This window comes from Physella acuta, unplaced genomic scaffold (genome assembly GCF_028476545.2).
Source record: "Physella acuta isolate Inbredline_101_S28 unplaced genomic scaffold, ASM2847654v3 ptg000419l, whole genome shotgun sequence".
In the NCBI taxonomy this organism is placed as follows: Eukaryota; Metazoa; Mollusca; class Gastropoda; family Physidae; genus Physella; species Physella acuta.
This window is the reverse complement of record NW_026731938.1, coordinates 150,958-167,524: the sequence shown is the minus strand read 5'-3', so window position 1 is coordinate 167,524 and position 16,567 is coordinate 150,958. Positions and strand designations below refer to the sequence as shown.

At 41.9% G+C, this 16,567-nt stretch overlaps 1 protein-coding gene across 1 annotated transcript; it reads left to right on the top strand.

The window, feature by feature from the left end:
• The first annotated feature begins 3,271 nt into the window (after positions 1–3,271).
• Positions 3,272–16,437, top strand: LOC131942692 (mediator of RNA polymerase II transcription subunit 15). Its single transcript, XM_059302597.1, has 7 exons — positions 3,272–3,623; positions 6,624–6,731; positions 8,827–8,952; positions 9,282–9,478; positions 10,703–11,011; positions 11,163–11,243; positions 15,212–16,437. The coding sequence occupies exons 1-7, from the start codon at positions 3,578–3,580 to the stop codon at positions 16,016–16,018; spliced, it is 1,674 nt and encodes a 557-aa protein (XP_059158580.1). The 5' UTR covers positions 3,272–3,577; the 3' UTR covers positions 16,019–16,437.
• Positions 16,438–16,567: the final 130 nt, after the last annotated feature.

The following is a 16,567-nucleotide window of genomic DNA, read 5'->3' as shown; positions in this document are numbered from 1 at the left end:
ATGTCATCTGGATCCTCAGACTGTAGTTTCTGTAACATGAGGGGTATAGTGTAGGTTTTACAATAGCGTTAGTGTCAAGACTAGGACTATTCAATGAATACATATATAGACTGTTTATTACGTTTATTGAATAGTTTTATAAGAGGTAACCTGGGATATCAGAGACCTTTTGTATAGCCTTTGACCTATGTCGTCTGTCATCACTGACTCTATCATAGGTCAGCTGCGTCAGTCTTTGCCATACGGACGTTTTTAGGACTAAGTTAGTTTTCTTGCGTCTCAATGGTTGGAAAGTTGGGCTACCCGATCCACCAGAAGTGGAGGTTGGGCTACCCGATCCACCAGAAGTGGGAGGTTGGGCTACCCGATCCACCACAACTGGGACGTTGGGCTACCCGATCCACCAGAAGTGGAGGTTGGGCTACCCGATCCACCACAACTGGGAGGTTGGGCTACCCGATCCACCACAACTGGGAGGTTGGGCTACCCGATCCACCAGAAGTGGAGGTTGGGCTACCCGATCCACCACAACTGGGAGGTTGGGCTACCCGATCCACCACAACTGGGAGGTTGGGCTACCCGATCCACCAGAAGTGGAGGTTGGGCTACCCGATCCACCAGAAGTGGAGGGTTGGGCTACCCGATCCACCAGAAGTGGAGGGTTGGGCTACCCGATCCACCACAACTGGAAGGTTGGGCTACCCGATCCACCAGAAGTGGAGGTTGGGCTACCCGATCCACCAGAAGTGGAGGTTGGGCTACCCGATCCACCACAACTGGAAGGTTGGGCTACCCGATCCACCAGAAGTGGAGGGTTGGGCTACCCGATCCACCACAACTGGAAGGTTGGGCTACCCGATCCACCAGAAGTGGAGGTTGGGCTACCCGATCCACCAGAAGTGGAGGTTGGGCTACCCGATCCACCAGAAGTGGATGGTTGGGCTACCCGATCCACCACAACTGGAAGGTTGGGCTACCCGATCCACCAGAAGTGGATGGTTGGGCTACCCGATCCACCAGAAGTGGAAGGTTGGGCTACCCGATCCACCAGAAGTGGAAGGTTGGGCTACCCGATCCACCAGAAGTGGAGGTTGGGCTACCCGATCCACCAGAAGTGGAGGGTTGGGCTACCCGATCCACCAGAAGTGGAGGTTGGGCTACCCGATCCACCAGAAGTGGAGGGTTGGGCTACCCGATCCACCAGAAGTGGAAGGTTGGGCTACCCGATCCACCACAACTGGAAGGTTGGGCTACCCGATCCACCAGAAGTGGAGGTTGGGCTACCCGATCCACCAGAAGTGGAGGTTGGGCTACCCGATCCACCACAACTGGAAGGTTGGGCTACCCGATCCACCACAACTGGAAGGTTGGGCTACCCGATCCACCAGAAGTGGAGGGTTGGGCTACCCGATCCACCACAACTGGAAGGTTGGGCTACCCGATCCACCACAACTGGAAGGTTGGGCTACCCGATCCACCACAACTGGAAGGTTGGGCTACCCGATCCACCAGAAGTGGAAGGTTGGGCTACCCGATCCACCACAACTGGAAGGTTGGGCTACCCGATCCACCAGAAGTGGAGGTTGGGCTACCCGATCCACCAGAAGTGGAGGGTTGGGCTACCCGATCCACCACAACTGGAAGGTTGGGCTACCCGATCCACCACAACTGGAAGGTTGGGCTACCCGATCCACCTGAAGTGGAGGTTGGGCTACCCGATCCACCAGAAGTGGAGGTTGGGCTACCCGATCCACCAGAAGTGGAGGGTTGGGCTACCCGATCCACCAGAAGTGGAAGGTTGGGCTACCCGATCCACCACAACTGGAAGGTTGGGCTACCCGATCCACCAGAAGTGGAGGTTGGGCTACCCGATCCACCAGAAGTGGAGGTTGGGCTACCCGATCCACCAGAAGTGGAGGGTTGGGCTACCCGATCCACCAGAAGTGGAAGGTTGGGCTACCCGATCCACCAGAAGTGGAAGGTTGGGCTACCCGATCCACCAGAAGTGGAGGTTGGGCTACCCGATCCACCACAACTGGAAGGTTGGGCTACCCGATCCACCAGAAGTGGAGGTTGGGCTACCCGATCCACCAGAAGTGGAGGTTGGGCTACCCGATCCACCAGAAGTGGAGGGTTGGGCTACCCGATCCACCAGAAGTGGAGGTTGGGCTACCCGATCCACCAGAAGTGGAGGTTGGGCTACCCGATCCACCACAACTGGAAGGTTGGGCTACCCGATCCACCAGAAGTGGAGGTTGGGCTACCCGATCCACCAGAAGTGGAGGGTTGGGCTACCCGATCCACCAGAAGTGGAAGGTTGGGCTACCCGATCCACCACAACTGGAAGGTTGGGCTACCCGATCCACCAGAAGTGGATGGTTGGGCTACCCGATCCACCAGAAGTGGAAGGTTGGGCTACCCGATCCACCAGAAGTGGAAGGTTGGGCTACCCGATCCACCAGAAGTGGAGGTTGGGCTACCCGATCCACCAGAAGTGGAGGTTGGGCTACCCGATCCACCAGAAGTGGAGGGTTGGGCTACCCGATCCACCAGAAGTGGAAGGTTGGGCTACCCGATCCACCACAACTGGAAGGTTGGGCTACCCGATCCACCAGAAGTGGATGGTTGGGCTACCCGATCCACCAGAAGTGGAAGGTTGGGCTACCCGATCCACCACAACTGGAAGGTTGGGCTACCCGATCCACGAGAAGTGGAGGTTGGGCTATTAGTCCACCTGTCCACTAACAAACTAGATAACATACAGTCCACCTGTCCACTCACCTAACAAACTAGATACCAACCAGTCACGAACCAGGATGTCATTAATTAGCGCCCCGCGTGACCTACTCTAATTATGCCGGAATTTGTTCCGTGAAGGTGTTTGTACTAAAAGTATTATATGAGCTACTAGTACGGCAAGTTTACAACCAGTCCTCTCTGACAAGGGATTAGGGTCTGTCACGGATTATCTCAAGAACTCAGACATCGTTGACCATTGGGTCACTCATGTAGTTTAACTGTAGCGGGTGGGCGGCAGGACTAATTAAATAAACGTTTAGGAGAGTAGATATTAGAGGGTAGTAATTAATTTGGAGAAAACGTTTTCAAAAGTTTGACGAGAATAGGAACGGAAGGCAATCGAGAAGTAAAGTATGTCAGACGGCCTGACATTTGTGGGCCAGTGGGAGGCCGATGACAGGCTGACGTATGACGGTACAGGACACGTCCCTCTGTCCCTCCGTCCCTCTGTCCCTCTGTTTCGTGTTGCTCTACCTGTAATTTACATAATGTCGGTGTCGCTAGTCTCAGTTGCTAACCGCCATCTTTGTAATCTTTTGAGCCGTAGAGAGAACCGTAGATATTTTCCTCTTCCATTTTTTTGTGCGCTTCCAGGAGCAGTAAAATATCCAATGTTAGACAGATGTAATTAAACACAATGATCGCAGGTGGTTTTTAATTGTAACCGTTCATTGTGACGCGTTTCTGACCTGTTAATTTAATTTGTTTCTAGTGAGGTGGATTTCAGCACAGTCCAGGATTATTTTGACACAGGATTAAATTGACATTATTTTCTAAGATGGGCATTGGAAGTTTGTTTATTTACCTCAAAGTGTTTCTTGTGGGTACGTACGTTCATTTGATCTTCTTGCTTGCATGTTTGTACAAATTGTCTTAATATTTTGGTGGTTCGTTGGATGGTCTAATTAGTGGACTACCGATTTTGGTGGTTCATTGGATGGTCTAATTAGTTGACTACCTATTTTGGTGGTTCATTGGATGGTCTAATTAGTTGACTACCTTTTTTGGTGGTTCATTGGATGGTCTAATTAGTGGACTATCGATTTTGGTGGTTCATTGGATGGTCTAATTAGTGTACTACCGATTTTGGTGGTTCATTGGATGGTCTAATTAGTGTACTACCTGATGGTCCTTTCAGTTATCTGCATGATGGTACCCTCCGTGCTCTATCTTCTACCAGAACTAATAAGGAGCTACAGCTGCTAAGATTTAATTCTATTTATGATTTGACTCGGATTGAAATATTTCTAGCCGATTATAAAATTCTAATTGTGATTTGATTAGGATCGAATTATTTCTACCCGATCATATAATTATGAGTTGACTAGCATCGAAAAAGTTCTACTTGATCATGTAATTCTAATTGTGATTTGACAATGATTAAAGTATTTCTACCTGGTCATGTAATTGTAATTTTAATTGGACTAGGATCATTTCTACTTGATAATGAAATTGTAATTTGACTAGGATCGAAGTATTTCTGCCTGATCACCACTGTGATAGAAAATCTCTTGGCCACTACTTGTCAGTGGCGGAAAAAAGTGTAATGGTTTCTCGTATTGGTTTTATTCTTATATTTTTTTCGGGGTCTGGAGGTATATTAGTTCCGCCCCTGTCTGGTGGTATATTAGTTCTGCCCCTGTCTGGAGGTATATTAGTTCCACCCCTGTCTGGTGGTATATTAGTTCCGCCCATTGTTGGGCGGTATATTAGTTCCGCCCCTGTCTGGCGGTATATTAGTTCCGCCCCTATCTGGCGGTATATAGTTCCGCCCCTGTCTGGCGGTACATAGTTCCGCCCCTGTCTGGTGGTATATTAGTTCCGCCCCTGTCTGGTGGTATATTAGTTCTGCCCCTGTCTGGAGGTATATTAGTTCTGCCCCTGTCTGGAGGTATATTAGTTCCGCCCCTGTCTGGTGGTATATTAGTTCTGCCCCTGTCTGGCGGTATATTAGTTCCGCCCCTGTCTGGCGGTATATAGTTCCGCCCCTGACTCAAACATCGTCACCACTCTATCACGTCAAGGTCACAACTTATATTCAAATAATAATTTGCACAATCCCTTTTGGAACAGGCCAGATCGCTGTTGGCTATATGGTATAAAGCGTGTTTATCAATGAAAGCTGCAATGTTGTATACATTTGGTAATAGAACTTAATTAATCATGACTACCGTCAACGCTTTTATTTGGTTCCTCGTTCGTGAGTTTTATTGCCTTGTCATAGGTGCAAACTTAGGAACCAATCTTCGCCAAGTTCTACCGACATATTTTTATTTTAAAACTTGGGAACGAAACTTCACTTTTTTTTTTAAACTTGACACGTAGATAAAGACTAGGTGATGCAGCAATGCTACAAAAACTTAATCAGATGTTTAATTAATTTTAAAATTACCAATGATCGCTATAAAAAGTACTTATCTTTTACGCTGTTAAATTCAGTGTGTTCATTTGGTGTGTAAGTTAAGTAATTTTTGTTAACCGTTTAAAAAAAAATCAAACAATTTAATAAAAGCATTTTTAAAATCAAACTTCTATATTTAAATATTAGAAAGTGTACAATAAAATAAAATACATTTTTTTGCATTTTGCTCACCAACATTTTTTTCAATGCATTTGAAAATTTTTGTTATCATGCACCGAGATTTTATGAACTATCGTCATTTATAAAAACATCAACATTTATAATCCTCAATATGTTGTTATGTTATTTTCATATAATGCGAAAGCATTGCATTTTGTTTAATAGCCTAAACTAATAACAATATACACATCTTACACGTACACGAGTATTAAAACAAATAAATAATCAAGTTTTTATAGTCGTATACGTTTAAAGAAAACAAGGAAAATATTTAATGGTTATCGCCCCTGTGAGAGTATACTAGACCGATGTCATTACATCAGTTCTTTGTGCTGTATCGAAAGTAATTTATTCTCATTAATTATTGTTAAATTTCAATTAATATTTTCACTCTTTACATCACGGAAATGTAATACTAATTAAAATGACTGACTTACTCAGACATGGTATGACTGACTAAATAACTGCCTTACTCAGACATGGTATGACTGACTAAATAACTGCCTTACTCAGACATGGTATGACTGACCAAATGACTGACGTAGACATTGTATGGCTGACTAAATGTCTGACTTACTGAGACATTATATAACTAACTAAAAGACTGACTTACTGAGACATTGTATGACTGACTAAATGACTGAAGCACTTAGACCATGTACGTTACGAGTGTTTAATTACAGATTATTATTCTTCATATAAGATACAATGAAGTGACAGTCAGATCTAGAGAGAGATAATCGTTACTTAAGACCGCATATATGTGTGAAGACAATTGAAGATTTTTGTGATGATGTGTAAAGAAATATAGGTTGGGGTGGTGGTGGTGGGTGCTCAAGCAATGTGACAGGAATTTATTTTGGACACGTTCAGAACAAACATTGATACGAATCTCTTCACTAACACTAGCTGTAAGCTGTAAGGGGTAGACATAAAAGTATTAAACTATTGGACAGATCAACCCCCCCCCCCCACCTTCTACTGGAGATCTTCAACGGATCGGTCAGATGATCACAACGTGCTTATGTATAAAGTCGCCGCTGTTGACAACATGAGAAGAATGTAGTCACGTGACATGTGCTCTGACGTGTCAGGTTGTCTTTGATGTCACGTGGCCAAAGGTACAGGTCCTAAATGTCCTACAACAGGACCTGTGGGAGGGGACATGGGTGGGGGACAGTTGATCAACCAAGTTCAAGGCCGCTGACGTCATATGTTTACCTGCATTGTTTTTGTTCCCCAGCTGTTGGGGTCAGGGGTCAGTCTGACTTCATGTGTCCCCCCAACCGACAGATGGGCTTGTGTGACCCCGTGGCCACGCCCTGCTATGGCGACTCGGACTGTCTCAACGGTAAGTCTCTGTGTATTGACATCATTGGTCTAGTTCTCACTTTATATGTATATGGACATCATTGGTCTAATTCTCACTATATCTGTATATGGACATCATTGGTCTAACTCTCATTATCTCTGTATATAAACATCATTGTTCTAACTCTCATTATTTCTGTATATGGACATCATTGGTCTATCTCTCATTATCTCTGTATATAAACATCATTGTTCTAACTCTCATTATTTCTGTGTATGGACATCATTGGTCTAACTCTAATTATCTCTGTGTATGGACATTATTTTTCTCTCATTATCTCTGTGTATGGACATCTACTCATTGTTCTCTCATTATCTCTGTATCTAGACATCTACTCATTGTTCTCTCATTATCTCTGTATCTAGACATCTACTCATTGTTCTAACTCTCATAAACTCTGTCATCATAACTCTAAACTATACATTGAGTGTTCTAGCTTTTAGCGTTTGATATCAGTATATAGAGATTACACGTTTTCACGGTACATAACACGTACACAGCTATTTGAAACTTGAGAGCCACACCATACGACGTATATTCAACATTTGTAACTTTCAACATTGTGTCGGTTCACGTACTTCTGAGGACTAAATTAATCACGTGCAGCCCTTTTACACTTGTAGCTGAGACAATAATTTCCACTTAACCCTTAGCTAGACAAAGAAGAGCAGCTAGAATACTGAATTAGCTAATGAATTATTGAGAGCACGAGCAGAGACCTATGTAAACATGATGAAGCAACAGATTTGAGCCTGCTTTACATAATGGCCGGGTCTAATGAATGACTAGTAACACGGGGTTTCTGTGGCGGACATGGCCCTTGATGTGGTGTACCACGCCACACCCACGTCCTGATAGAGAAACAACGAATACATTTTGTGTTGATGGGCTTTATAAGTTTCTCCAAATAGTTTTATGAGGGTGTTGTTTACGTGGGAAACACAGGCGTATCTAGAATTTATTTGGAGGGGGGGGGGTGTGTGTGCTCCCACTGAAAGCACACACACACACATACACACATACACACACACACACCCACACTCACACCCACACTCACACCCACACCCCCCACACACACACGTTTTCTGTTTACACGAAGAAAAATAAATTAAAAGCTTGCACTGTTTCTATTCGAATTACTTTGAACAATCCATTATACAACTTCAATTCTAGAGAAGTTGAACAGTCTCTGTATACTTCGATGATATCATGACCCTAGGCAACAAAAGCGGCTCTTGGTAAACCACGGTGTAAGGAAAGGCCCCCTGTAAGAAGCTCTGGAAAAATGGTACCACGTGACCGCTTGTTTGTACCTGCTCACTCCATCTCGGTGCCTAGAACCAACCAATCAGCACTCGCTCCCAGAGACCACGTGGCTGGCATCGATTTCCGGTGTTTCATCTGGAGGAATTAGAGCGGGTTTGCGAGGGATTAAACCCCACACAGACACACAGGAGCGATTAGTGCAAGTTACACGACAGCTTTACAGTGCAAGTTACACGACAGCTTTACAGTGCAAGTTACACGACAGCTTTACAGTGCAATTTACAATCTGTGTACAAGACAGTTTTACAGTGCAATTTACAATCTATGTACACGACAGCTTTACAGTGCAAGTTACAATCTGTGTACACGACAGTTTTACAGTGCAATTTACAATCTATGTACACGACAGCTTTACAGTGCAAGTTACAATTTGTGTACACGATAGCTTTACAGTACAAGTTACAATCTGTGTACACGACAGTTTTACAGTGCAATTTACAATCTATGTACACGACAGCTTTACAGTGCAAGTTACAATTTGTGTACACGACATCTTTACAGTACAAGTTAGAAACTGTGTACACTATAGTTTTACAGGGCAGTCTCGATACATTCTTCAGAGCACATCTTTTATCTGCTAACCTGTTGTTCTTTCTCTCTGTTAGCCCTCGTTGTCCCTTCTCCCTATCATAGCACCTGTTGTCACTTCTCCCTATCATAGCACTATACACTATATTGTGTGCCGCCTGAAAGCATCCCATACTGTAGGTAAGGGTCCAGTTAACAGTTGCCTTACTTGACCCCTCAGGTGAGATCTGCTGCCCACACGCCTGTAGTCGAGTCTGTAAGCCCCGGGCCACAAGCCAGCCCACGCTCAGATCGGCACGGAGGGAGGAGATACCCGACCTACTCAACGACCCCCGGGTCTATATAGGTAGGTGGCAGGACACTTGATACAGCGGTCCTCACTTAGTGCTAGTAGGTTGTCATGACACTTGATGTAAATCTGTTTAAGGACAGTGCCCTGTTGATGTAAATCTGTTATAGTCCAGTGCCCTGATGATGTAAATTTGTTATAGGCTTGGCCCTGATGATGTAAATCTTTATAGATCGGTACCCTGATGTAAATCTGTTTTAGGCCAATGCTCTGACTGTTGATATAAATGTTTTAGACCAGTGCCCTGTTGATGTAAATTTGTTATAGGCCAGGCCCTGATGATGTAAATCTTTATAGATCGGTGCCCTGATGTAAATCTGTTATAGGCCAGTGCCCTGACGCCAGTTGTTTCGCCCTGTTTGGTGGGGGACCCAACGAGTGCAGCACGTCCAACCTGTGCCCCAGCAGCCAGTACTGCTGTCATGACGGCTGCAAGAACGTCTGTCTCCTCAAGCCTGAGTACGCGGCTCTAGCGGCACAGCAGGAGGCTAAGCAGCGGTACCAGCAGCAGGTCATGTTACAGGTAGGTCATCCGGCATACAGGTAGATCATCCGGCATACAGGTAGGTCATCCGGCATACAGGTAGGTCATCCGGCATACAGGTAGGTCATCCGGCCTACAGGTAGGTCATACGGCATACAGGTAGGTAATACGGCATACATGTAGGTCATCCGGCATACAGGTAGGTCATACGGCATACATGTAGGTCATCCGGCATACAGGTAGGTCATCCGGCATACAGGTAGGTTATCCGGCATACAGGTAGGTCATCCCGCATACAGGTAGATCATCCGGCATACAGGTAGGTCATCCGGCATACAGGTAGGTCATTCTAGCGACCCAGCAGATAAAGTAATGCCTTCACACATGAGCTACCAAACTGACAATGTCCGTGTAGTAATAACTACGGTATTATAAAAACAAGTAATTAAAAAAAGTCTAGTGACAATTTTAGCGCAATTTCCTTGTGTTATCTAAAAATAGCTCTGTCGTAGCGTAAATCAAGAGCATGGTTAGTAAAACCATTGGTTAGTTATTAAAACGTTTTTTATTAAATTTTTTTCAGTATTTTACATGTTTTATTTACAATAGAGTAAAAGGACAAAAAACCATTGCGCGCCCAGCTACCGAACGTGACGTCGCAGCCATTGAACGTAATGGCGCAGCTATTGAACGTGATGACGCGTGTGGTGTGGTTGCATAAAATGCCTACTAATTCGGTCCAAATTTTAATTAATTCAAAAAATTTTTTGTGACCAAACGAAAGGATATTTTTGAAAACTTTCTTCGGCAATATTGTTCTAAATTATGGCAGGAATCGATTGGTACATTGTTTCAAGTCGCTAAGTGGTCTGGTTGCCGAGATATGGGCAAAAAACTGCATTTTTTTGAGTTTTTTTGGCTTTTCCGGGAAATCCATGAAAGAAACCCGTAATTTTTATGGCCTATGTTCATCCTCGTAACTTGCTTAACATAATTGTTTTTGTAACTAGTCATCGATATTGCTTCGTTGAGGAGGAGATACGACTTAAAGCTGCGGACACACATCCATACATTCATCCATCCATCCATCCATCCATCCATCCATCCATCCATCCATCCATCCATCCATCCATCCATCCATCCATCCATCCATCCATCCAGAAATGACGGGTTAATAAACGCAATTCTCCAGAATGGAAATTGCGCTAAAAAGTTACCTTTTTGTTTAACTACCTAAAGTAATACCATGTTTTATCCCTACAGAAACAGCAAGAAGAAATGAGACGGCGACAAAACGAACTATACCAACAACAACAGCGGCAAATGATGGCCGCAGAGCAAGCTAGACAGCAAGCACAAGCAAGGGCCGCAGCAGATGCTGAACTGGCAGCCCAACAAAGTAGGCTGCAGGCACAGGCACAGGCAAGGGCTGCGGCAGAGGCAGAATTAGCAGCCCAACAAGCTAGACAGCAAGCACAAGCAAGAGCCGCAGCAGAGGCAGAATTAGCAGCCCAACAAAATAGGCAACAGGCACAGGCAAGGGCCGCGGCAGAAGCAGAATTAGCAGCCCAGGTTTGCTTATTTTAAATATGTAACTATTACGTCTTTTTACAAAATTTATTGACTAGCGTACATTAAAGCTACAACAAGAGCTATTTCTTACTGTAGACCTCGACACAGCCTGTTTTGAGGTCAAATCTGAGTTTTCCATCATGTTTCGCAGGCTCGGGCCACATATGAAGCTGACCAGAAAGCCAAAGCTGAAGCCGAGGCTAAAGCATCTGCTAAACTACAGAGGGAGATGGTAATGTATTGTAGCTTGAAACTTAGTTAAACGTAGTTTCAGTATTACTGGCATTTTAAACTAATAGGGTTAGCCAGCGGTTGGCAACCTTTTGAGACGAAAGAGCCAAAAGTTACAATTTACAAAATTTACCAGTTTTAAAGAACCGTAAACATTTTTAATATTTTCTTTTGTGTTTGTATTTGTGTTTCCGTTTGTGTTTTGTGTTAACATTTGCGTGTTGCGTTTGTGTTTGCGTTTTCTTTTGTGTTTGAGTTGTGCTTGCGATTTTGTTTGAGTTTGCGTTTGTGTTGTGTTTGTGCTTTTTTAAAAACTCTACTAAACTCTACTTCACCTGCCCAGTGTCCCGCTAAGTCTGAGACATGTTTGTATTAAAAAAAAACGATTCCAGCCGAGCATGGATCTGACCACACTATCCCTTCATATGCTGAGAACATAGAAACAGGTGAACTCTACTTCACCTGCCCTGTGCCCCGCGAGGTCCTGATAGTCCTGATAGTCAAATTAAACATTCACATCTAGGCTTTGAGAAAAAATAATTGAAAACATTGTTGTAAAAAGAAAATATTTTTTTTTTACTTTTAGTAAAGTCATTGTTCTAAACTTTTATAATTAATGTGGTTAATCTACTAATGAATATATCAATAAATTAATTAACGGCTTTAAAATAGTTTGTAATTAACAGTGTGTTTAAGAAAGAACAATGTTTTCCACCCAAAATCCTATTTTACAGCTCTACACATAATGCAGATTCTCCCCAATAACAAATCAGACAAAAACAAAAAATAAAAAAAATGAGTTATCAAACATGTAAACTTGAGTTTTAGTAGTATACTAGACTACCCGTCATCCGTTGGATAACTGTGGGTTTCGGGGTTCATCCATAAAAAACATCACGTCTGTCACTTATCGTCACAAAAAAACAGACCCCACATTCAAAAAGATGTTTTTTATCTTTTAAAAACACCGAAAACACCGATTTCGGACAATCCCTTCACATGCTGACGTCACAGGTGACCTACTCAACTCTACTTCACCTGCCCAGTGTCCCGCCAAGTCTCAGACAACATGTTTTTATCGTTTAAAAAAACGATTCCAGCCGAGCATGTCTCTGACCACACTATCCCTTCATATGCTTAGGACAAAGAAACAGATTAACTCTACTTCACCTGCCCTTTATCCCGCCAAGTTCAGATAGGCAACTTTATCATTCACATCTAAAAAATAAAAAAAAAATTGAAAAAAAAAATTATGATTGACGCATTGGTCTAGAACCTGCGCCACCCGCATGCAAGCCGATTACACTAATCTAAGCTATTTAACTCGTGACGTCACAGATGTTTTTTATACTATAGTTTAATACTTTGAGTCTCCTTATGCAACTTGATTTACGCGCATAGATCTAGATCTAGATCTAGTAGTTTTAACTTTCAAATTAAATTTTATCTTAAATTAGCCAAACAAAGGTTTATATAAAATAATGAAAGTTTGAAATTATCTAGATCTAGATAGAATTATCCAGATCTAGATTCTACGACTCGTTTGCTTAAGTCTTAAGTCTAGTTTTTGCGTAACTCTTGCAAGATCTAGAATCTAGATCTAATCATTAGAGTCTTAGACCTATTCTAGCTAGACAGATCTAGATCTAGATCTAGATAGATAAATCACAAAGATTTATATCAAGTATTTAAGGACTAAAAATGTATTATGATTATAAAATGGATTGTATTTTTATCTAATTAATCTTTGGTATGTATCTAATTAATCTTTGGTTTGACCTAGATTCTGGATCTAGATCTATAAATAACTTGCTTGGCCACCTGATATTTTTAGATCTATAAATAACTTTCTTGGACAGATTGTAGAGCTAGAGAAATTTATTGTAAAACTAAAAAGACAGTTGAAAATTTATATAAGTGTTGGATCGTAATAAAAAAAAACAGCAAACGGACGTATTGTTAAAGTTATGGCCGACAGAATATTAGCCTTAGAACGCGTTAAACTTTTGAATGGGCCACAAAGTCTATGATCGAAGCCACCATGTTATTGTACTAAAAAGTAAACAAAACTTGTGACGTCACTATTCAGTCAAAGAAAGCCATTGTTCTAAAACTTTAAAATTAATGTGGTTAATCTACCTATGAATAAATCAATAAATTAATTAACGTCTTTAAATAAATTTGTGATTAATAATCTGTCTGAAAACAAAAATTGTTCTTTACCTACATACTATTTTACAGTTCTGCATATAGCGTAGATCCATTTACAATAGTCAATCAGACAAACAAAAAAACAAACTAACAAAAAAACAAATAAATATTCAAACATGTAAACAAACTTGAGTTTTAGTATTATATATATATATATATATATATATATATATATATATATATATATATATATATATATATATATATATATATATATGCCTATATATATATATAATTTAAAATAAATAGCTTTAAAAATGGATATTTTTGAAAACTTTCTTCGGCAATATTGTTCTAAATTATGGCAGGAATCGATTGGTACATGTTTCAAGTCGCTAAGTGGTCTGGTTGCCGAGATATGGGCCAAAAACTGCATTTTGTCGAGGTTTTTTGGCTTTTACGGGAAATACATGAAAGAAACCCGGAATTTTTATGGCCTATGCTCATTCTCGTAACTTGCTTAACATAATTGCTTTTGGAACTAGTCATCGATATTGCTTCGTTGAGGAGGAGATACGACTTAAAGCCCGGACACACATTCATCCATTCATTCATCCATCCATCCATTCCCAGAAATGACGAGTTAATAAACGCAATTCTCCAGAATGGAAATTGCGCTAAAAAGTCTAGTGACATTTGTGCGCAATTTCCTTATGTTATCTAAAAATAGCTCTGACGTATAATGTTGGGGTGCGTTCAAGCTAGAAGAACAATCGGTTTGTAGGTGTTTATGTAATTTTAAAATTTGTGACCGAACGAGAGAATATTTTTGAAAACTTTCTTCGGCAATATTGTTCTAAATTATGACAGGAATCGATTGGTACATGTTTCAAGTCGCTAAGTGGTCTGGTTGCCGAGATATGGGCCAAAAACTGCTTTTTTTCGAGATTTTTTGGCTTTTCTGGGAAATCCATGAAAGAAACCCGGAATTTTTATGGCCTATGTTCATCCTCGTAACTTGCTTAACATAATTGCTTTTGGAACTAGTCATCGATATTGCTTCGTTGAGGAGGAGATACGACTTAAAGCTGCGGACACACATTCATCCATCCATCCATCCATCCATCCAGAAATGACGGGTTAATAAACGCAATTCTCCAGAATGGAAATTGCGCTAAAAATAACTGATCAGAGTAAAGAAGGCAGTAAAGACATCATGGACTCTTTCTTCTACTGCTGTCGGACAGACTTTACACAGTCTTTCATCGCTCTAATTAATGTAACTACACAAGTTCAGCAGATTGTGTTAATAATGATTTTTTTATAAACACTTAGCGCTATTGAAATCAGACCATTATAAATCACTTTTCTCAACTTCAGCCATTGATCTATAGAAACCGTTGAGCTACGTATACATATTTTATTTTGATTTATAAGCTTAACTGATCGACAGTGTTGTATGTGTCAAGAGTTCGATCACACAAAGCTTTTTATCGAAGTTGCATTCAATTTTAAATGTGACTGCAATAGTGTCATTTCTCACACGATGTCTAAGTCGTATTGACAAACTCTTCACACAATCATGACTGGGTTTATGCTTTCTACATTCATATATATATATATATATATATATATATATATATATATATATATATATATATATATATATATATATATATATATATATATATATATATAAATAAATAAATAAATATATATATATATATATATATATATATATATATATATATATATATATATATATATATATATATATATATATATATATATATATAATATATCAACTGAATCTTTTAGGCCCAAAACCAAGCCCAAGCGCTTCTCCAAGAACAACAAAGGTCCCAGCCTACGCCACCGCCCAACCCCTCACAGTCCAGTTTCCTGGACAACTTTGTTGAGACGCCCCAGAATCCCCCCGCCTCGGCCAAGCCCGGCAACGTCTACTCCCAGCCCAAGTGGCCGTACACAGACACGGGGGCCGGGTCTCCACAAGGTGCTGGCGGCGATGGCCCAGGGGGAGTGGTCAAGTCTCTCAACTCGCCAGCCAACTACAACCCCTACAGCATCCCGCCTCAGCAGAACACCTACAACAAAAACGACGAGGTGATTTCCATTCTGTTGAACCAGCGACCATACCCCCAGTCCAGCTACCCCAACGCCCCATCCACCGCATACAACCCCCAGTCCAACTACCCCAACGCCCCACCCACCGCATACAACCCCCAGTCCAACTACCCCAACGCCCCATCCACCTCATACAACCCCCAGTCCAGCTACCCCAACGCCCCATCCACCGCATACAACCCCCAGTCCAACTACCCCAACGCCCCATCCACCTCATACAACCCCCAGTCCAACTACCCCAACGCCCCATCCACGTCATACAACCCCCAGTCAAGCTACCCCAACGCCCCATCCACCTCATACAACCCCCAGTCCAGCTACCCCAACGCCCAATCCAACAACTATGACTCCCCTGGCTACTACCAGAACGCCCCCTCCGTTGTCCATAATGTCCCAACAACACCCCAGAACTTCGGCCCGCGCCCCCAGAGTGCCGTGGCGCCCCTATTGATGTACCACCTGATGCAGGCTGTTGCTTGAGGTCCATGTTTTACAATGTGTTGTTGATCTTTATAATATATTACAGTCAAATATTTAAATACTAATTGTACGATTTCTAACACTTTGTCTAATATCGGTCGCAGCGTTTATTTATTAAAATCCTAAGATAAAAAATTATTTTGTTTCGTTTTCGACCTGTTGTTGTTCAGCACACTATAGGGGAGACAACCTACCACAGTAGACTACAAGTGCGAGTAATCTGTCTTGAATCTAAAATGTCACACATTTTCTCATATTACCTGAAGTTTAAACGTTAATTAATGCTTTTAAAAAAGACCTATGAAGCTATTGAAACATAAATAATTAGGTGCCACATAATTAATGCTTTTGTTTCAACTGTTTGTAACGGGTTATTAAGAAAAAAAAAGTTGTTTGCAATAAACTATTATAAATTGTCAGTTTTGTCACATTATTGGTAACTTATATTCTGTTGGGGTAAGTCTGTCGTAGTTTAGGGATATATTGTTAAGTTTTATTCTGTTAGTAATTTTGTCATAATTTAGTGACTTGAGAGTAAAAACGCTTTCA